Here is an 18,192-nt window from a genome sequence, read left to right on the forward strand (position 1 = left end):
TAAAATTCAAATCCCAGGATCACAACCTGCCACTGCTTGGCCCTTGAGCAAGGCTCTAAACCCTTAGTTGCTCAGTTGTAATTGAGAAGTAGTAGTGTGTAGTGGATTTAAAACTTAACAAGAAGCCAGTGTAGGGACGAGAAAATTGGGGTTATATGGTGATATTTTCTCGACCTTGTGAGAACTCTGGCTTCTGCATTCTGGACAAACTGTAGCTTGTTTATTAATAATGCAGGACATCCACCTAGTAATGCATTACAATAGTCCAGGCTGGAGGTCATGAATGCATGGACGAGCTTCTCTGTATCAGATATAGATAACATGTTTCTTAGCTTAGCAATATTTCTAAGGTGGAAGAAGCTGTTTTTGTAATATGGTTGATATGATTTTTAAAAGACAAGTTGCTGTGGAGAAGAGTGGAGGGAATTATAAGAGCAAATTGGGACTAAATGTGAAATGCAATGTTCAAAAATCACATACCGTACTGATGACCAGGTGACATAATACTTTTGGCAATATAGTGAACATTTGCAACGTAAAATACATAATCTATATATCTCTGTAAAGCTGCATTGGGACAGTGTCTCTCCTTAACCATGGGGCTCCAGGACCCTTGCAGGATGTTGTCCCCTGAGAAATACCACCACGTACGGAACGATGGATTCCACTGAAGCAATCTTATGAACAATATGATAATGTTTTTAGACAATATAAATGTCATTTACAAGCAGCACATTCCCTTTTTTTTCCCAGTAATGGTAAAATGTTTGTATGTAAATATGATCTCAGATTGAAGTATTGTCTGCTGTTATAGATGAGGAAGTATAATTTTTAAACCTATAAATAGATTTCCTGTGTGTGTTTTTTCTAGTATACCTGGATTCTTGTCATGAAGATAATTACATGCTAGGTGTGAAGACTGGAAATGTTGTTACTGATAGACGAATAGGAATGTTTCCTAAATAAAGTGGGACAGTCCGATGATGTAACAGATCAGTATGTTAACACTGTTAGTTGTAGGAGGACTGCTATAAAAAGCGTCAAGGAACCTGCTATAGTGTCACTTTAACCTGCAAGTTGAACAGACAGATACTGAACTAGATCCAAACATGGTGAGATTCCAGTGTGTGGCTGTGGCTCTGCTCTTATGCTTACAAGGTAAGACTTTAGCAATAATTACTGAGGAATGTTTCTTTATTTACGTTTATTACAATAATGGCTATGTGCAAATTTATACAACATTGGTCATTGTGCAAATAGCTATAGCTGTAAGTATAACTTGATCCAGCAAATCCTGTAGCTTTCCATTTTAGTTTATTATAATATGTACTGACCTTTGATTATAAACAGATTTAATTAAAGGTAAAGATGATGAAATGATAACACTTGTTGACTATTTTATCACACATTGTATTTTGAGTTGTCAAATTTATAAAATATCAAAAACATACAAATGATGCAGACATCTAAAAGACAACCACAAGGTTTCTTCCTCATACCATCTCAGGGAGTTTTTCTTTGCTACAATTGCCACTTGCTCACTTATTAGCGACAAACTTATATGTGCTACATCTACATCTGCATCTTGTTAAACTTAGCTTCTTCTTCTCTCATTCCAGGTTCTCTTTCCCAGCTGGATGGTGGGTATTTCTCTTAGTCTTAATTAATTTTATTCTCCTCTGTTCTGCTGAATGATGCCATTCGGATTGTAACTGATGTTTCTCTTTCTTCAGTATGCGGTCATGCCCCTTTTAACACCCGTATTGTGGGTGGGCAGAATTCCTCAGAAGGAGGGTGGCCATGGCAGGTTAGTCTCCAGAGCCCTGATTATAACGGACATTTCTGTGGAGGAACACTGATCAACAAAGACTTTGTTCTGACAGCAGCCCACTGTTTCTCCAGGTTTGTTTCATTCAATTCCATTTTATTTGTATTTATACATTTATAATACTTTAATCAGCTGTGAATGAAGGTAAAGAAATAAATAAACGTTTTTAATTCTACAGCACCATCTCTTCTACTGTGACGGTGTATTTGGGGAAACAGACTCTAACCGGTTCTAATCCCAATCAAATTACGAGAGGTGTAACTCAGGTGATCGTTCACCCCAGCTACAACAGCGCCACCCAAAACAATGACATCGCCCTTCTACGCCTGAAGTCTTCAGTCAACTTCACGGACTACATCAGACCAGTGTGTCTGGCAGGGCAAGGCAGCAGTTTTCCAGATAAAACCAGCTGCTGGATCACCGGCTGGGGAAGCATTGCCTCTGGAGGTAAAATACATAGACATGAACACACAGGTTTCTGTGATCAAAAAACCCAACATATTGTACTTGTCAGGAAAATCTCACCTACAGAGGTGTTTTGTTTGCATCATCAGGAATAGTTGTAGTAGAAGTGGTAGTTATGCAGGGTTTGGTTGTTAATCAGAGACACAAAAGAAGATCTGAAGGGTTGTTTTAGGTGGGTTCCTATGGTAAACCAAAATATGTTTGTGTCTTTGTTTTTGTTTATAGTGCAACTGCCAGCTCCTGGTGTTCTTCAGGAGGCGATGGTGCCTACTGTCAATACACAGATTTGTGATTTTCTCCTGGGATTTGGCTCCATTACCCCAAACATGATGTGTGCTGGTTACTACCAAGGAGGCAAAGATACCTGCCAGGTAAACACACAATAGGAAGACATTTGTAAATAAATACAACTTGTATCAACCTTCAACAATCAAAAAATGACAAAAGTTTATTTCTCTTTTGAAAGGGGGATTCTGGAGGTCCGCTGGTCACTAAGCAGGGTGCTGTCTGGGTTCAGGCTGGTATCACTAGCTGGGGTAGAGGCTGTGCTCTGTCCTATTCACCTGGTGTGTATACTCAGGTGTCTCAGTACCAGTCCTGGTTATCGAGTGTCATCGGCCAAAACCTGCCAGGATTTATCTAGTAAGACATTATTTACTCAGGAGTATGTTAGGCCATGAGTCTCTAACTGGCTTGAGCTTCAACTCAGTAGTTTTTGGTCCTAATTTGTTCTTGTATCCTGCAGGTATTAACACAGTGGAAGGACTGATGGACGTACCCATGGACCAAGTGCAATGAAACAATTTTCCTTTAATAGACTGTGTTTATTATTTAATATGAAATGTTATTTGCTATGATTGTCTATATTAATTTTTTTACCACGATGAATCTGATATACATAGTAGTTATATTTGAAGCTGTTTTATATTTTGTAATTATAAGGAAAGCGTGTGATAATGCTTTTGTACAGTACCATGTGTTTACATCAAGATTACGTATTATTCATGTAATCTATTTATCTTATAAAATTACTCACCTGATTAAAAGATAATTACCTGTATGAACTTCTTGTCCGAGTCATTATTTTACGCGTTTCTACATTGTGAACGTTGTAGATTCATGAGAGAAATGGATCGAATGTGAGTGTTAGTGTGAGTAAGGGGTAATAAAGATGGTAAAAATGGGTGAAAGTAAATGTGATTGTGAAATGTAATGGGATGTGGTAGCTCAGTGGTTAAAGCATTGGACTCCAACACCAAGCTGCCCTTACCCAAGGCCCTTAACACTCAATTGCTTAGTTGTACGTCACCTTGTCTAAAGGCGTCTGCCAAATGCCATAAATGTAAATGTAATTAAACAAAAGAATTGTTCTCACTTGGAATATTCACTACACGGCTGCCCAACAGTTTTGGTGTGACTCCCATCCTCAAGGGCCTTTAAATGCAATACATACAGACTTAAAGAAACTGTACCATATTTGGGTAAATTGTATGGACATTACACCTATATGTGATTCTTCCCCAAACTCCCCCAAAATGCCCAATTCATTAACCTGTTTGATGGAAAGGTCATACGTTTAAATCCCAACACCACCAAGGTGCCACTGCTGTGCCTTTGCGCAAGGCCCTTAACCCTTAACTGTTTAGTTGTATATATAAGATATTTGTAAGTCGCTGTGGACAAGAGCATCTGATAAATGCCATAAAAACTTAAATTTAAATGTAAACAAAGTGTATATGTTTTTAGAGCTGTACACTCCCAATGTGGTAAACATATGACTTTACATAGATGCTTCTTTCAGCTTTTTAAAAAGCTTTTCCATCACTATTCTGACAACAAGAATCTTAAAGAGAGACTCCTCAACCTGAAGCAAAGAAGCTCAACCTAAATTTTCAGAGTCTGCTCTGAAATCTGGCAGGTTTGTCAGTGGAAGTATTCAGAATCAACCGTACATCAAGGCCATCAAATGATCAAGGTTAAAACATCTGGCTTGACAGGATATCTAAGCCACTCTTGAGCTTTGACAACCTGGGTCCCAGAGATCCAAAGAATTTAACTTATGCAACTCACCCAGGTAAATTTTATATCTGTGAAAAGCCAAAGGCATCAATATAAATTGTGTTTAAAGAATCAAGTCCCTTGGGAATCACTGTATTAGAGCAGACAAGAGGAACTCGAATGCACAATGCAGGTAAAGTGTAAAAGAGTCTTTAATGAACACATCTTCTTCTTCTTCTTCTTTCGGCCGCTCCCATTAGTGGTCGCCACAGCGGATCATCCGTCTCCATACCACCCTTTCCTCTACATCTGCCTCTTTTACACCAACTACCTGCATGTCTTCCCTCACCACATCCATGAACCTCCTCCTTGGCCTTCCTCTTTTCCTCCTACCTGGTGGCTCCATCCTCAGCATTCTTCTTCCAATATAATTCATGTCCCTCCTCTGCACATGTCCAAACCATCTCAATCTCGCCTCCCTCACCTTGTCACCAAAACATCCTACATGCGCTGTCCCTCTAATAAACTCATTTCTAATCTTATCCATCCTCGTCACTCCCAACGAAAACCTTAACATCTTCAGCTCTGCTACCTCCAGCTCCACCTCCTGTCTTTTACTCAATGCCACTGTCTCTAATCCATACAACATCGCAGGTCTTACCACAGTCCTATAAACTTTCCCTTTCATTTTTGCAGATACCCTACTATCACAAATCACTCCTGTCACTCTTCTCCACCCACTCCACCCTGCCTGCACTCTTCTCTTCACTTCTCTAACACACTCTCCATTACTTTGCACTGTTGACCCCAGGTACCTGAACTCCCCCACCTTCTCCAGCTCTTCTCCCTGCAACCGCACCACTCCACTGCCCTCCCTCTCATTCACACACATTTATTCTGTCTTACTCCTACTGACTTTCATTCCCCTTCTCCCCAGCACATACCTCTACCTTTCCAGGCTCTTCTCAACCTGCTCCCTACTCTCACCACAAATCACAAAATCATCCGCAAACATCATAGTCCAGGGAGACTCCTGTCTGACCTCGTCCGTCAACCTGTCCATCACCACTGCAAACAGGAAAGGGCTCAGGGCCGATCCTTGATGCAGTCCAACCTTCACCCTGAACCAGTCTGTCGTACCTACTGCACACTTCACTGCCATCACACTGTCCTCATACATGTCCTGCACCACCCTCACATACTTCTCCGACACACCTGACTTCCTCATACAATACCATAACTCCTCTCTTGGCACCCTGTCGTACACCTTCTCTAAATCCACAAATACACAATGCAATTCCTTCTGTCCTTCTCTATACTTCTCCATCAACATTCTCAAAGCAAATAAGGCATCTGTGGTGCTCTTCCTTGGCATGAAACCATACTGTTGCTCACAGATGGTCACCTCTTCTCTCAGCCTGGCTTCCACTACTCTTTCCCATAACTTCATGGTGTGACTGATCAACTTAATTCCCCTGTAGTTACTGCAAGACTGCACATCTCCTTTATGCTTAAAGATCGGTACAAGCACAATTCTTCTCCATTCCTCAGGCATCTTCTCACCTTCCAAAATCCTGTTAAACAATCTGGTCAAAAACTCCACTGCCATCTCTCCTAAACATCTCCACGCTTCTACCGGTATATCATCTGGTCCATTCGACTTTCCACTCTTCATCCTCTTAATCGCTGATCTCACTTCCACCTTACTAATCCTATCCACTTCCTGCTTCACCAACTCCTTCCTCATTCATCAGCTGCTCAAAATACTCCCTCCACCTTCTCAACACACTCTCCTTACTAGTCAACACATTTCCCTCTCCATCCTTTATTGCTCTAACTTGCAGCAGATCCTTCCCAGCTCGGTCCCTCTGTCTGGCCAATCGGTATAAATCCTTTTCTCCTTCCCTAGTGTCCAACCTTTATACAGCTCCTCATACGCCTTTTCCTTGGCTTTCGCCACATCCCTCTTAACCTGCTGCTACATCCCCTTGTACTCCTGCCTACTTTTCTCATCACTCTGTCTATCCCACTTCTGTTTTGCCAACCTCTTTCTCCTTATGCTCTCCTGCACTTTCTCATTCCACCACCACGTCTCCTTGTCTTGCTTTCTATTTCCAGATGTCACACCAAGTACTTTTCTAGCTGCTTTCCTCATCACTCCAGCAGTAGTTGCCCAATCATCCAACACCTCCTTAACACCACTGAGCCCCTGTCTGACCTCTTCCCTGAACCTCACACTACACTCTTCCTCCTTCAGTTTCCACCATCTTATTCTTCTTTCAGTCCTCACTTTCCTCCTCTTCTTCTTCGCCTCTAAAACCATCCTACAGACCACCATTCGATGCTGTCTAGCTACACTGTCCCCTGCCAACACCTTACAGTCTCCAATCTCCTTCAGGTTGCATCTCCTGCATAGCACATAGTCCACCTGTGTGCACTTTCCTCCACTCTTATACGTCACCCTATGATCCTCCTTCTTCTTAAAATAAGTGTTCACCACTGCCATTTCCATCCTTTTAGCAAAATCTGCCACCATCTGCCCTTCCACATTCCTCTCCTTAAAACCATACCTACCCATCACCTCTGTTCCCTTCACCTACATGCCCATTAAAGTCTGCCCCAATCACCAATCGTTCTTTCCTAGGTACACCATCTACCACTTCATCTAATTCACTCCAGAATCTTTCCTTCTCCTCCATCTCACAGCCCGCTTGTGGAGCATAGGCACTGATGACATTAATCATCATCCCTTCAACTTCCACCTTCACGATCATCACCCTATCAGAAACTCTCTTACTGTACTCTTCCTTCAGAATCACCCCTACACCATTTCTCTTTCCATCCACACCATGATAAAACAGTTTAAATCCACCTCCAATGTTCCTGGCCTTACTCTCTTTCCACTTGGTCTCCTGAACACACAGCATATCTACCTTTCTCCTCTCCATCATATCAGCTACCTCTCTCCGTTTACCCATCATAGTACCAACATTTAAAATACCAACCCGAACCTCCACTCTCCTACACTGCTCCTTTTCCTGCCGTCTCTGTAGACGTCTTCCTCCTCTCCTTCTCCTCCTTCGGCCAACAGTAGCCCAATTTCCACCGGTACCCTGTCGGCTAACGATACCTGTGGCGGTCGTTGTTAACCCGGGCCTCGACCGATCCTGTATGAAATTCTCATTTGTGATCCGCATATTTGATTTGGCACATGTTTTACGCTGGATGCCCTTCCTAACGCAACCCTCCCCATTTACCCGGGCTTGGGACCGGCACTAAGAGTGCACTGGCTTGTGCATCTATAATGGCTGGGTTTCTTTAATGAACAGATAGTGAAGCAAAATCCACCAATTGAAACCATTAAGCTGAAACATCAGTAACAGAGAAATGCAGGTAACACTGAGACAGGGTACAGGTAAAAAATGTGTTGAAGCAAGAGTTGGACTGTCTCTTTTACTGGTGGGAACTTGCATGAAAATTAAAAATCTTAATTTTGGAAAATTCATCAATCATGATTAGTGGTGTACTGGGCCGAGGGTGTAAGGAATACACAGTGTTACAAATACAAAGTGGTTAAGCATGTTGTGTTTATGCACATCTTTTAACAAGGGCCAGGGAAATTGGAAAATGGCCTGGTGCAATGGTGAGGCCAAATGGCTTGGTTGATATTCGTAGTGGCCAGCAGTGATGTTAAAATTTGTCTTCCACTCATCTCCTCCCCAAATGAGGACCAGGTGGTGGGTGTTTTGTAATTTTGTAAAACATTTGAGAGACCTCTGTTAGTCTATGCAAGGATGAATGGTCTTGTCTTTCTTTTTCAAAAAGATGGCACAGGAGCCCTGGAGGTGGGGATGTCTGGGGCAAGTGGTCATCGGTACTATTGTATGGTCGGTGAGATGGTAGACAAATGACAAACGACTGGGTCCCACTGCAGATTTAAATTTTAAGAAGCGGTTTGAAGGGGTTTTAAATACCTGGTTTGGCAGTGGCTTCTTTCACCACGGCACTCCTAAATCCTCCAATCTATTCTTTTAGCCAGGGTAATCAGTCCGTCTAGGTCAGATGGTAGCTCCCAGACCATGTCACTCATTATGCCTAAAACCTGAGTCATATATACGTTCACATGAATGTGCTGGAAGCTGACCTGAGCTCGTCTTAGTTAAGCGTGAGCCGTTTGCATGTTTGCGTGTTGTTCGATGTTCGCAATGCAAGAATAACTTGTATTGCAAGTTAAAGTCAGGTCAAGTCAAGTGTATTTCTATAGCACTTTTCACAATGGACAATGTCTCAAAGCAGCTTTACAGAATTTAAGAGTGAAGGTGAACAATGGGTTTTTACCCCTTATGAGCAGCCATGGTGACTGTGGCAAGAAAAAACTCCCTTAGATGTAAATAAGGAAGAAACCTTAAGAGGACCAGACACAAAAGGGGAACCCATCCTCATTTGGGTGATATCAAGAGTGTAATTATAAATCTTAAAAATAATACAAAACACAGAAGAGTGAGAACCAACATGAGTACCAGAGTGTAAGATTGTGAGTAATGTCCTTTCCACTATCTTATACAGTCATTTGAGATTATGGATCCAGGACCTACTGAGCCAGGTATAAAATAGCTCAACATTTAAGCTCATATATCCAACACCAGCGTCTCCATGCCAGAGCTTTCAAACACTCAAAGAGGTCCAATGTCCAAACTCTACATGAAGTGGAATAAAAATGGTGCTAGTACGTCTCTAGATGGTTCAGTATGTTTGTGGGGTCGGCATCTACTTCTTTAAAAGTCCACAATCTTCATTAGGTGGGACGTGACTAGAGCTGGTGCAACCTTGGGATGCAGTGGAGAGGAATTAGCATAGCTGCTATTTATAATATTAATGTCAGGTTCCCTGTGCTTCCATCCTTCCATGCTCCCTGTGCTTCCATGCTCCCTGTGCTTCCATGTTTCCTATGCTTCCATGCTCCTGGCTATGCTTCTAAGGAGCACTCAGTTAAGTTTACCATTTGCTACAGTCCCATCTGAAGCACCCTTCTGTTTGCATGTTTAGACCAAATAAAGACAATCTGTTTTACTCCCGGTTTCTGATTTGTGGCCTGTGCGTGACCATTAACAAGCAAAAGCAGGTAATATGCATGTGATCAGATATACTGGAGCACAAAATTAAGATATTTGATGCATTATGTATAGGCCTTGCTAAACAGAAAACTATTTGTAAAAAACGAATTGTAGCATGTTAAAAGACTGGATAGATACATAGGAGCTAAACCATTTAGTGTTTTGTAGGTAAGAAGCTGAAGTTTGTAGTTGATTTAAAACTTAACAAGTAGCCAGTGTAGAGATGAGAAGATTGGGGTTGTATGATCATATTTTCTCGACCTTGTGTGAACTCTGGCTGCTGCATTCTGGACTGTCTGTAGCCTGTTTATTAATGATGCAGGATATCCACCTAGTAATGTATTACAATGGTCCAGTCTGGAGGTCATGAATGCGTACGTACGGCTTGTGGTCTCAGAACACAACCCTGGGGAGCTCCAGTGCTGAGGGTGAGGGTGGATGAGGTGTGTTTTCCCACCCGTACGGCTTGTGGTCTGTCAGTCAGGAAGTTAAAGATCCATGGACCTCCCAGGACCTCCAACTTAGAGGTGAGTGTGGAGGGAATTATGGTGTTAAATGCTGAACTGTAGTCAACAAACAGCATCTTTGTATAATTCCCTTTTCTGTAGTCCAGGTGGCTCATCATACTGTGGAGGAGATGAACAATGGCGTCCTCAGAAGAACGGTTCTGACGGTACGCAAACTGTAATGGGTCCAGTGTGTCCGGTAGTGATGCAGTGATGAAGTCTCTGACCAGTCTCTGGAAGCACTTTATCACTACTGAGGTCAGAGCTACAGGGCAGTAGTCGTTAAGGCAGGCGGGCTGGGGTTTCTTCGAGACAGGAACAATGGTGGACTGTTTGAAACATGAGGGGACAACAGACTGTTCCAGTGAGAGGTTGAATATCTCAGGGAACACCGGTGCTGGCTGGTCAGAGCAGAAACCCGACCTGTGATGCCATCTGGTCCTGCTGCCTTCCTGGTATTCACTCTCTTGAATGCCCTCCTCACGCCATGCTCCAAGAAGGTGAAGGCTTCAGCCTCGAAACGAGAGTAAAAGGTGTTTAGCTCGTCTGCCAGAGAAGCGGCGCATTCACCATTTTAGAAGATTGTGTTTTATAGTCCGTTATTGTTCTTAGTCCCTGCCACAGGCTCCTGGATCTGTGACTCTAGTTTCAGGACTAGTTATTTATCTGCATTCTTTTTCCCTTGTTTTATTTCTTCCCCCCACCCTATTTCCTAATGCCGGTCAGTCGTATAAAGCATTTCACTGCATGTCGTACTCTTTATGTATGTGTATGTGACGAATAAAATTTTATTTGATACGTTCAACATTAACACACACACTCTGATTTACTGTTTACATAAGGGATATCTATTTTACTGAACAAGACCCTCAACTTTCAAATGACAAATCCATATACAAATGTCCTTATGTAATCTGTAGGGACACTGACCACACTCAGCCCATGTGAGTGTAAGGAGTTACCTTAACATCCAGAAGAACAAAGAACAAAGGTGTACATTGTACAGTATGTCGGATTTTTTAGAATGTTCTCATGAATATGTAATGAAAAGTAAGTTGTATGATACAGCTGCAAATAAGTATTTGAGTCAAGAGAGTCAAGAAGCTTTTATTGTCATTTCAACCATGTATAGCTGATGCAGTACACAGTGAAATAAAACAACGTTCCTCCTGAACCCAGATGCAACATAAAACAACATAAAACAAACAGTACAGAACATAAAAACACAGGGCCAAAAACTAAGATCCTCGCCACATAAAGTGCATGTGTGCAGCTGGTGCAAACAGTGCAAAAGACAACACAAGACAGTGCAAGACAACACAGGACAGTGCAGGACAATACACAATACACAAAATATAAAAATAAAAATGGAAATAGCTCCGCCAGTAAAACCTGTCGTAACAGAATAAGGTGCAGTGTAAACAGAAAAATGTAAACAGAATTTGTGCAATTCAGCAGTAGCAGCAATCAAAAATAAAGTGAACAGTGAACAAAGGATTTGGACAGAATATTGTGCAAAATAACAAGTCCCGGAATCAGCAACAGACGGCATGTAAACATTTTGCGATAGTGAAAAGTGTGATTGGTATTGAAACCTGGGTGAGCAAGTGTATGATGGGTGTTGAGTCCGGTTTGTGCAGATCAGATGAGGAGCCTGATGGCTTGCGGGAAAAAACTGTTGCACAGTCTGGATGTGGCGGCCCGAATGCTTCGGAAACCGTTTCCCTGATGGTAGGAGTGTAAAGAGTGTGTGTGACGGGTGTGTGGTCATCCATAATGCTGTGTGCTTTGCGGATGCAGCGTGTAGTGTAAATGTCCATGATAGAGGGGAGAGAGATTCCGATGATCTTCTCAGCTGTCCTCACTATCCTCTGTAGGGTCTTGCGATCCGAGACGGTGCAGTTCCCAAACCAGGCAGTGATGCAGCTGCTCAGGATGCTCTCGATGGTCCCTCTGTAGAACATGGTCAGGATGGGGGGAGGGAGATGAGCTTTCCTCAGCCTTCTCAGAAAGTAGAGACGCTGCTGGGCTTTTTTGGTGATGGAGCTGGTGTTAAGTGACCAGGTGAGCTTGTCCGCCTGATGAACACCAAGGAATTTGGTGCTCTTGACGATCTCCACTGAGGATCCAGCGATGATCAGTGGAGAATGGTCACTCTGTGTTCTCCTGAAGTCAACAACCATCTCTTTAGTTTTGTCGACGTTTAGAGACAGGTTGTTGGCTCCACACCAGGCTGTTAACCGTTGCACCTCCTCTCTGTATGCTGACTCGTCATTCTTGCTGATTAGACCCACCACGGTCGTGTCATCGGCAAACTTAATGATGTGATTCGAGCTGTGCATTGGTGCACAGTCGTGAGTCAGCAGAGTGAACAGCAGTGGACTGAGCACACAGCCCTGGGGGGCCCCAGTGCTCAGTGTGGTGGTGCTGGAGATCCTGTTTCCGATCCGGACTGACTGAGGTCTTCCAGTCAGGAAGTCCAGGATCCAGTTGCAGAGGGAGGTGTTCAGGCCCAGTAGGCTCAGCTTCTCGATCAGGTGCTGAGGAATGATTGTGTTGAATGCTGAACTGAAATCTATGAACAGCATCCTTACATAAGAGTCCTTGTTATCCAGATGGGTGAGGGCCAGATGAAGGGTTGTGGAGATAGCATCCTCCGTGGAGCGGTTTGGACGATATGCGAACTACATGGAGTCCAGTGCGGGTGGAAGCTGGGTCTTTATGTGCCTCATGACGAACCTCTCGAAGCATTTCATCATGATGGGTGTGAGTGCAATGGGACGATAGTCATTGAGGCAGGAGACAGAAGACTTTTTCGGCACAGGAATGATGGTCGTCGCACGTAGGAACAGTGGCGCTGCTCAGGGAGATGTTGAAGATGTCAGTGAGGACATCTGCTAGCTGTTGTGCACATTCCCTGAGCACTCTGCCAGGAATGTTGTCTGGACCATGCAGACTTCCGTGGGTTAACTCTGCATAGAGTTTTCCTCACTTCAGCTGTGGTTAGACAGAGCACCTGGTCACGGGAGGAGGGATGGTCTTCCTCGCCACCATGTTGTTTTGCAACTCGAACCGGGCGTAGAAGTCGTTCAGCACATCTGGGAGGGAGGCGTCACGGTCACAAGCAGGTGATGTAGACTTGTAATTCGTGATCGCCTGGATGCCCTGCCACATGTGCCGGGTGTCTCCGCTGTCCTGGAAGTGGCCGTGAATTTTCTTGGCGTGTGCGCGCTTCGCCTCTCTGATGGCACGGGACAGTTTGGCCCTTGCTGTTTTCAAGGCCGCCCTGTCCCCTGCTCTGAAGGCAGAGTCTCTTGTTTTTAGCAGCGTACGCACCTTGGCGGTCATCCACGGCTTCTGGTTGGAGCATGTAGTGATGGTCTTGGAGATAGTCATCAATGCACTTGCCGATGTAGCTGGTCACTGTTGACGTGTATTCCTCCAAGTTGATGAAATCGCAGTTGGTTGCAGCTTCCCTGAACATGTCCCAGTCAGTGCATTCAAAACAGTCCTGGAGAGCAGACATGGATCCTGCTGGCCAGGTTCTCACTTGCTAACGAACTGGTCTTGAACGCCTGCTGAGTGGTCTGTATGCTGGGATCAGCATAACAGAGATGTGGTCTGAGTAACCGAGGTGGGGGCGGGGCTTCGCCCGGTATGCGCCCCGGATGTTTGTGTAAACAACATCCATCGTGTTTTCTCCTCTGGTTGCAAAGTCCACATTCTGATCAAATTTAGGGTGCACAGTCCTGAGATTTGCATGCTTAAAATCTCCGGCGACTATAAACAATCCGTCAGGGTGTGAGTTTTGAAGTCCGCTAATGGTCCCGTAGAGCACACTGAGCGCTTCCTTAGCATTAGCGCTAGGTGGTATGTACACTCCGGGCACAATAGCGGTGGTGAATTCCCGTGGTAAATAAAAAGGTCTACATCTCACAACAATAAACTCCAGCAGCGATGAGCAGTAGGTAGAAACAAGTACAGAGTTCTTACACCATTCCGTGTTGATGTAAACACACAGACCGCCGCCGCGAGTCTTACCGCACAGAGCTGCATTCCTGTCGGCACGAAACACGGCTAGCCCGTCCAGCTGGATGGCGGCGTCCGGAACTCTGTCGCTCAGCCACGTCTCCGTAAACACAAAAACGCAGCAGTGTCTGTACTCTTGCCGAGTAGCTTGTTGGAGTCTGATGTAGTCTAGTTTATTGTCCAGGGAGCAGACATTTGCCAGCAGTAGTGATGGTAGAGCGGGCCGGCTAGGGTTAGCTTTTAGCCTAGCATTAGCACCCGCTCGCTTTCCGCGCTTCTGTTTTCTCGCGCAGCGCTTCCGATTCCCCCTCCACTGCCCGTCTGCCGCAGGCGATGCCGAGGACTGGAGGCCTGGTTCTCGGAGCACGCCGAGGTCGCGTAGCTTCTGCCGCAGGTCATCATTAATGGTGTTGTTTGGGTTGTTTCTAAATTCTTTCAGGGTTTTTCTGTTGTACACAGGGACACCGGTTGCTCTGATGTCCATGTGTTGTGTAAGGCGGGCTACAGAGTGAGAGTAGCACCATTTTGGGTCTGGAGCGCCCGCTGCGAGCTACTGCTGCGCCGCCATCTTGGAACCACCAAGATGTCTTAATTAAAATCAGTTCATTTGAATGTAATTTATGTTGTTGTCTCATAATGCGTTTATGTCTTTCCTTCATGTTCACTCGTGATGTTTTTGACCTTGTTTATGGTTTTTGGTTTGTAGTTCAGAAGTGACGCTAAAACCAAAATGAATTATAAATGAAAAAAAAAAAAAATGTAACTGCTCCCATTAGGGGGCACCAAAGCAGATCATCCATCTCCACACTACTCTGTCCTCTTCATCTGCCTCTTTCAAACCAACTACCTGCATGTCTTCCTTCACCACATCCATTAACCTCCTCCTTGGTCTTCCTCTTTTCCTCCTTCCAGGCGGCTTCAAGGTTTTGTGGGTGAACATGGGCAGGTTGAACAAAGTTCAACGATTGCAGTGGACGAATAGTTTTCAGAGGAAGACCTGCCAGCAGAGAGTTGCAGTAGTCCAGAATTAAAATGACAAGAGACTGAACCGTCCAGGGTTGAAGGAGGAGGCCTGGAACAAACCGCCAAGAAACCGACGAATGTCAGAAAGGACCTGAGGCAGAGCGACAACCTCTGCGAAGATCTGGAACAGAGCGACGCCCACTATGGAGAACAGGAACGGAGTGACATCCCCTGCAGAGGCCTAGAGCGGAGCGACACCCTTGGGAAAGAGCGATGTCCTCGGCAGAGATCAGAAGCTGAGTGACGTCCTCGGCGGAGATCGGGGGCCGACCGACGTCCTATGTGGAGAGCTGGGGCGGAGCGACAGCCATGGCGGAGCTTACAGGCTGGATGATCCCCGGGTGAAGATCGGAGGTGGAGAAATGCCCTCGGCAGAGTCCAGAGGCAGAGCGACTCCCACAGCGAAGTCCAGAGGCCATGCAACACCCAGGGCGGAGTCCAGAGACTGAGCAACGCCCATGGCAGAGTTCGGAGGCCGTGCGACGCCTACGGCGGAGTCCAAAGACCAAGTAACGCTCACTGCGGAGTTCAGAGACCGAGTCACACCTTCTGCGGGAGTTTGGAACAGACCTTGGGGCATGACTGTGCCCATGGGGGAAGTCAGGGGCCTAGCGATGCCCTTTGTGGAGGTTTGGAGCCGGCACTGGGGTCCAATGGTGCCCTTGATGGTGGGGATCCTAGGTGCACAGCAACTATGAGGGGACTGCAGTGCCCTCTGCAGGTGCCGTCAGAGTGACTTGGAGGCGATACGTCGCTGTCAGAAGGACTTGGAGGCGAGGCGTTGTGTCCAGACGAAGCGAGCCGGGAATTTGCGTCCTGGGGGTGGTGCGACATTCCTTTCACGGCCAGGCGGCAGTATGACCTCCCTTTCGTGGCCAGACGGCGGTACGATGTCCCTTTTGCGGCCCTGGAGCAGAGTGGCACCCTCGGTGGAACTCCGGAATGAAGCGCTGCGCCCTGAGGAACTCTGGAATGGAGTGGCGCGCTTGGAGGAACTGAAGGTGCAGACGTGGTGATCTGCCGTTGTCATTCCGAACATTCCCAGGAGTTGCCTACTGAAATCAGCGTAATAACCAAAATCGCCTTTCTTAGTGCTCCACAGCCTGCTAGCTCTAGAGAGAGCATCTCCAGACAGGAGGGAAATACAAAAGTTTTCGGTATTGGTCGGACCTTCTGTCAGGGTACAGACCACGAACCGGAAGCAGGAGTAGCTCTATCATGTTTATTGAGGTAAATAGAGCACAACACAGAGTCAGAGAGCGTACGTGGGTTGAGTCCGTAAAGCCGGTATAATCCTCGGAACCGGTACAATCCACAGGGAAGGTAAATAATCCATTGCACATGAGTAAAGTTATGACAATAAAGCTGCATATGTTGTAGTTTTTCAGGTTTGTTTATGCAGCTATGGGAAATTTATAATAACAGTTATTATAATAGTCATTATAATAGTTCACCCTCAAGGTAGCAAAAGCAAAGACTATTTATTTCTGTACCCCCTGTAGCCAAACCTGCGGCAACAGTGACAATAAAAGCATCTCTGAAACGGTATGGGAAAAACAACCTTGTCGAGAATAAGCACAAAAGGAACACATCTTGTTCTGAGTGATGATGGAGTGTAAGAATTTGATAATTGCTTTGAATCATTGTCAGATTTTGACTGGAGGCCCACTCTGCATAAGTGAAATTCAGAATTGGGTCAGGTCTTGTTTTGTTGTTAAGCCAAAAGCCACAGACATTTACTGGCAGGCATGCTAGAATTTTTACCAGTACTCATAGGCACACCTTTCAGTGGATATCCTCGAACACCACATTACTGGTTCTGCTTAGCTTGCCTGATTCCTTCTCCATGTCTGCTATGAATGCATTCCTCTGATTCACTGATAGAAAGGTTGATTCTCATCATTAGTCAAGTCAAGAGGCTTTTATTGTCGTTTCTACTATACACAGTGGTACACAGTACACAGTAAAAACCGAAACAACGTTCCTACAGAACCCTGGTGCTACACTTAACAACATAGAGCTACAACACAACATAAAGCTACATAAAGTGCATCGAGTGCAACCGAGTGCAAACAGTGCAGACAAAAAACAGTACAGTCAGACAGACAACACAAGACAATACAAATACCACAAAATAGCGCAGACTAGTAAACCTACTTTATACTTTGAATATTCAATACTGTGCAAAGAGAACTATAAAAACTATAACCAAGAATTATATGTAAACAAACACAATGCAGTGCAAAAACAGCAGTAGCAGCAGTCGATAAATGCAAAAAACAGCATGTAAACAGTGTGATATGGTTAAGTATTAATATTAATTAATAAATAGTAAAGGAATGGATTGAGATGAGTAATGTGTGTGTGTGTGTGTGTGTGTGTGTGTGTGTGTGTGTGTGTGTTTGAGTTCCAGTTCAGTTCTGTGTATTGAGGAGCCTAATTGCTTGCTGGAAAAAGCTGGATGTATGAAGAAGGCTCGAATGCATCGGAACCGCTTTTCTGATGGCAGGAGGGTGAAGAGTGTGTGTGACGGGTGGGTGTGTGTGAGGAGTGTGTGTATGAGGGGTGTGTGGGGTCGGCCACAATGCTGTTGGCTTTGCAGATGCAGCGTGTGGTGTAAATGTCCTTGATAGAAGGGAGAGAGACTCCGATGATCTTCTCAGTTGTCCTAACTATCCTTGCGGTTCTTGGGGTCCGAGACGGTGCAGTTACCAAACCAGCCAGTGATGCAACTGCTCAAGATGTTCTCAATGGACCCTCTGTAGAACATTGTCAGGATCAGTGGAGGGAGATGAGCTTTCCTCAGCCTTCTCAGGAAGTAGAGACACTGCTGGGCTTTCTTGGTGATGGAGCTGATGTTGAGTGACCAGGTGAGGTTATCCACCAGATGAACACCAGGGAATTTGGTGCTCTTGACGATCTTCACCGAGGATCCATCGATGTTCAGTGGAGAATGGTCACTCTGTGCTCTCCTGAAGTCCACAACCATCTCTTTGGTTTTGTCAACAGTCAGGGACAGGTTGTTGGCTTCACACCAGGCTGGTAAATGGTGCACCTCCTCTTTGTATGATGAGACCCACCACAGTCGTGTCATCGGCAAACTTGACAATGTGGTTCGAGCTGTCCATTGCTATACAGTCGTGAGTTAGCAGAGTGAACAGCAGTGGGCTGAGCACACAGCCCTGAGGTGCCCCACTGCTCAGTGTGGTTTTTTAGGCCCAGTAGGCTC

At 45.0% G+C, this 18,192-nt stretch overlaps 2 protein-coding genes across 2 annotated transcripts in view; one reads left to right on the forward strand and one right to left on the reverse strand.

Moving 5' to 3' along the window:
* LOC310738682 (craniofacial development protein 2-like) overlaps window positions 1–18,192 on the reverse strand; it is a 75,812-nt gene that overhangs the window by 3,402 nt on the left and 54,218 nt on the right. The window lies entirely within an intron of this gene.
* LOC310738983 (serine protease 27-like) lies at window positions 1,047–3,353 on the forward strand. Its single transcript, XM_083564499.1, has 7 exons — window positions 1,047–1,158; window positions 1,620–1,640; window positions 1,734–1,902; window positions 2,007–2,275; window positions 2,519–2,664; window positions 2,760–2,935; window positions 3,039–3,353. Coding segments are annotated over exons 1-7 (831 nt in total). The 5' UTR covers window positions 1,047–1,109; the 3' UTR covers window positions 3,040–3,353.

Source organism: Silurus aristotelis (assembly GCF_946808225.1).
Source record: "Silurus aristotelis genome assembly, chromosome: 2".
NCBI lineage: Eukaryota > Metazoa > Chordata > Actinopteri > Siluriformes > Siluridae > Silurus > Silurus aristotelis.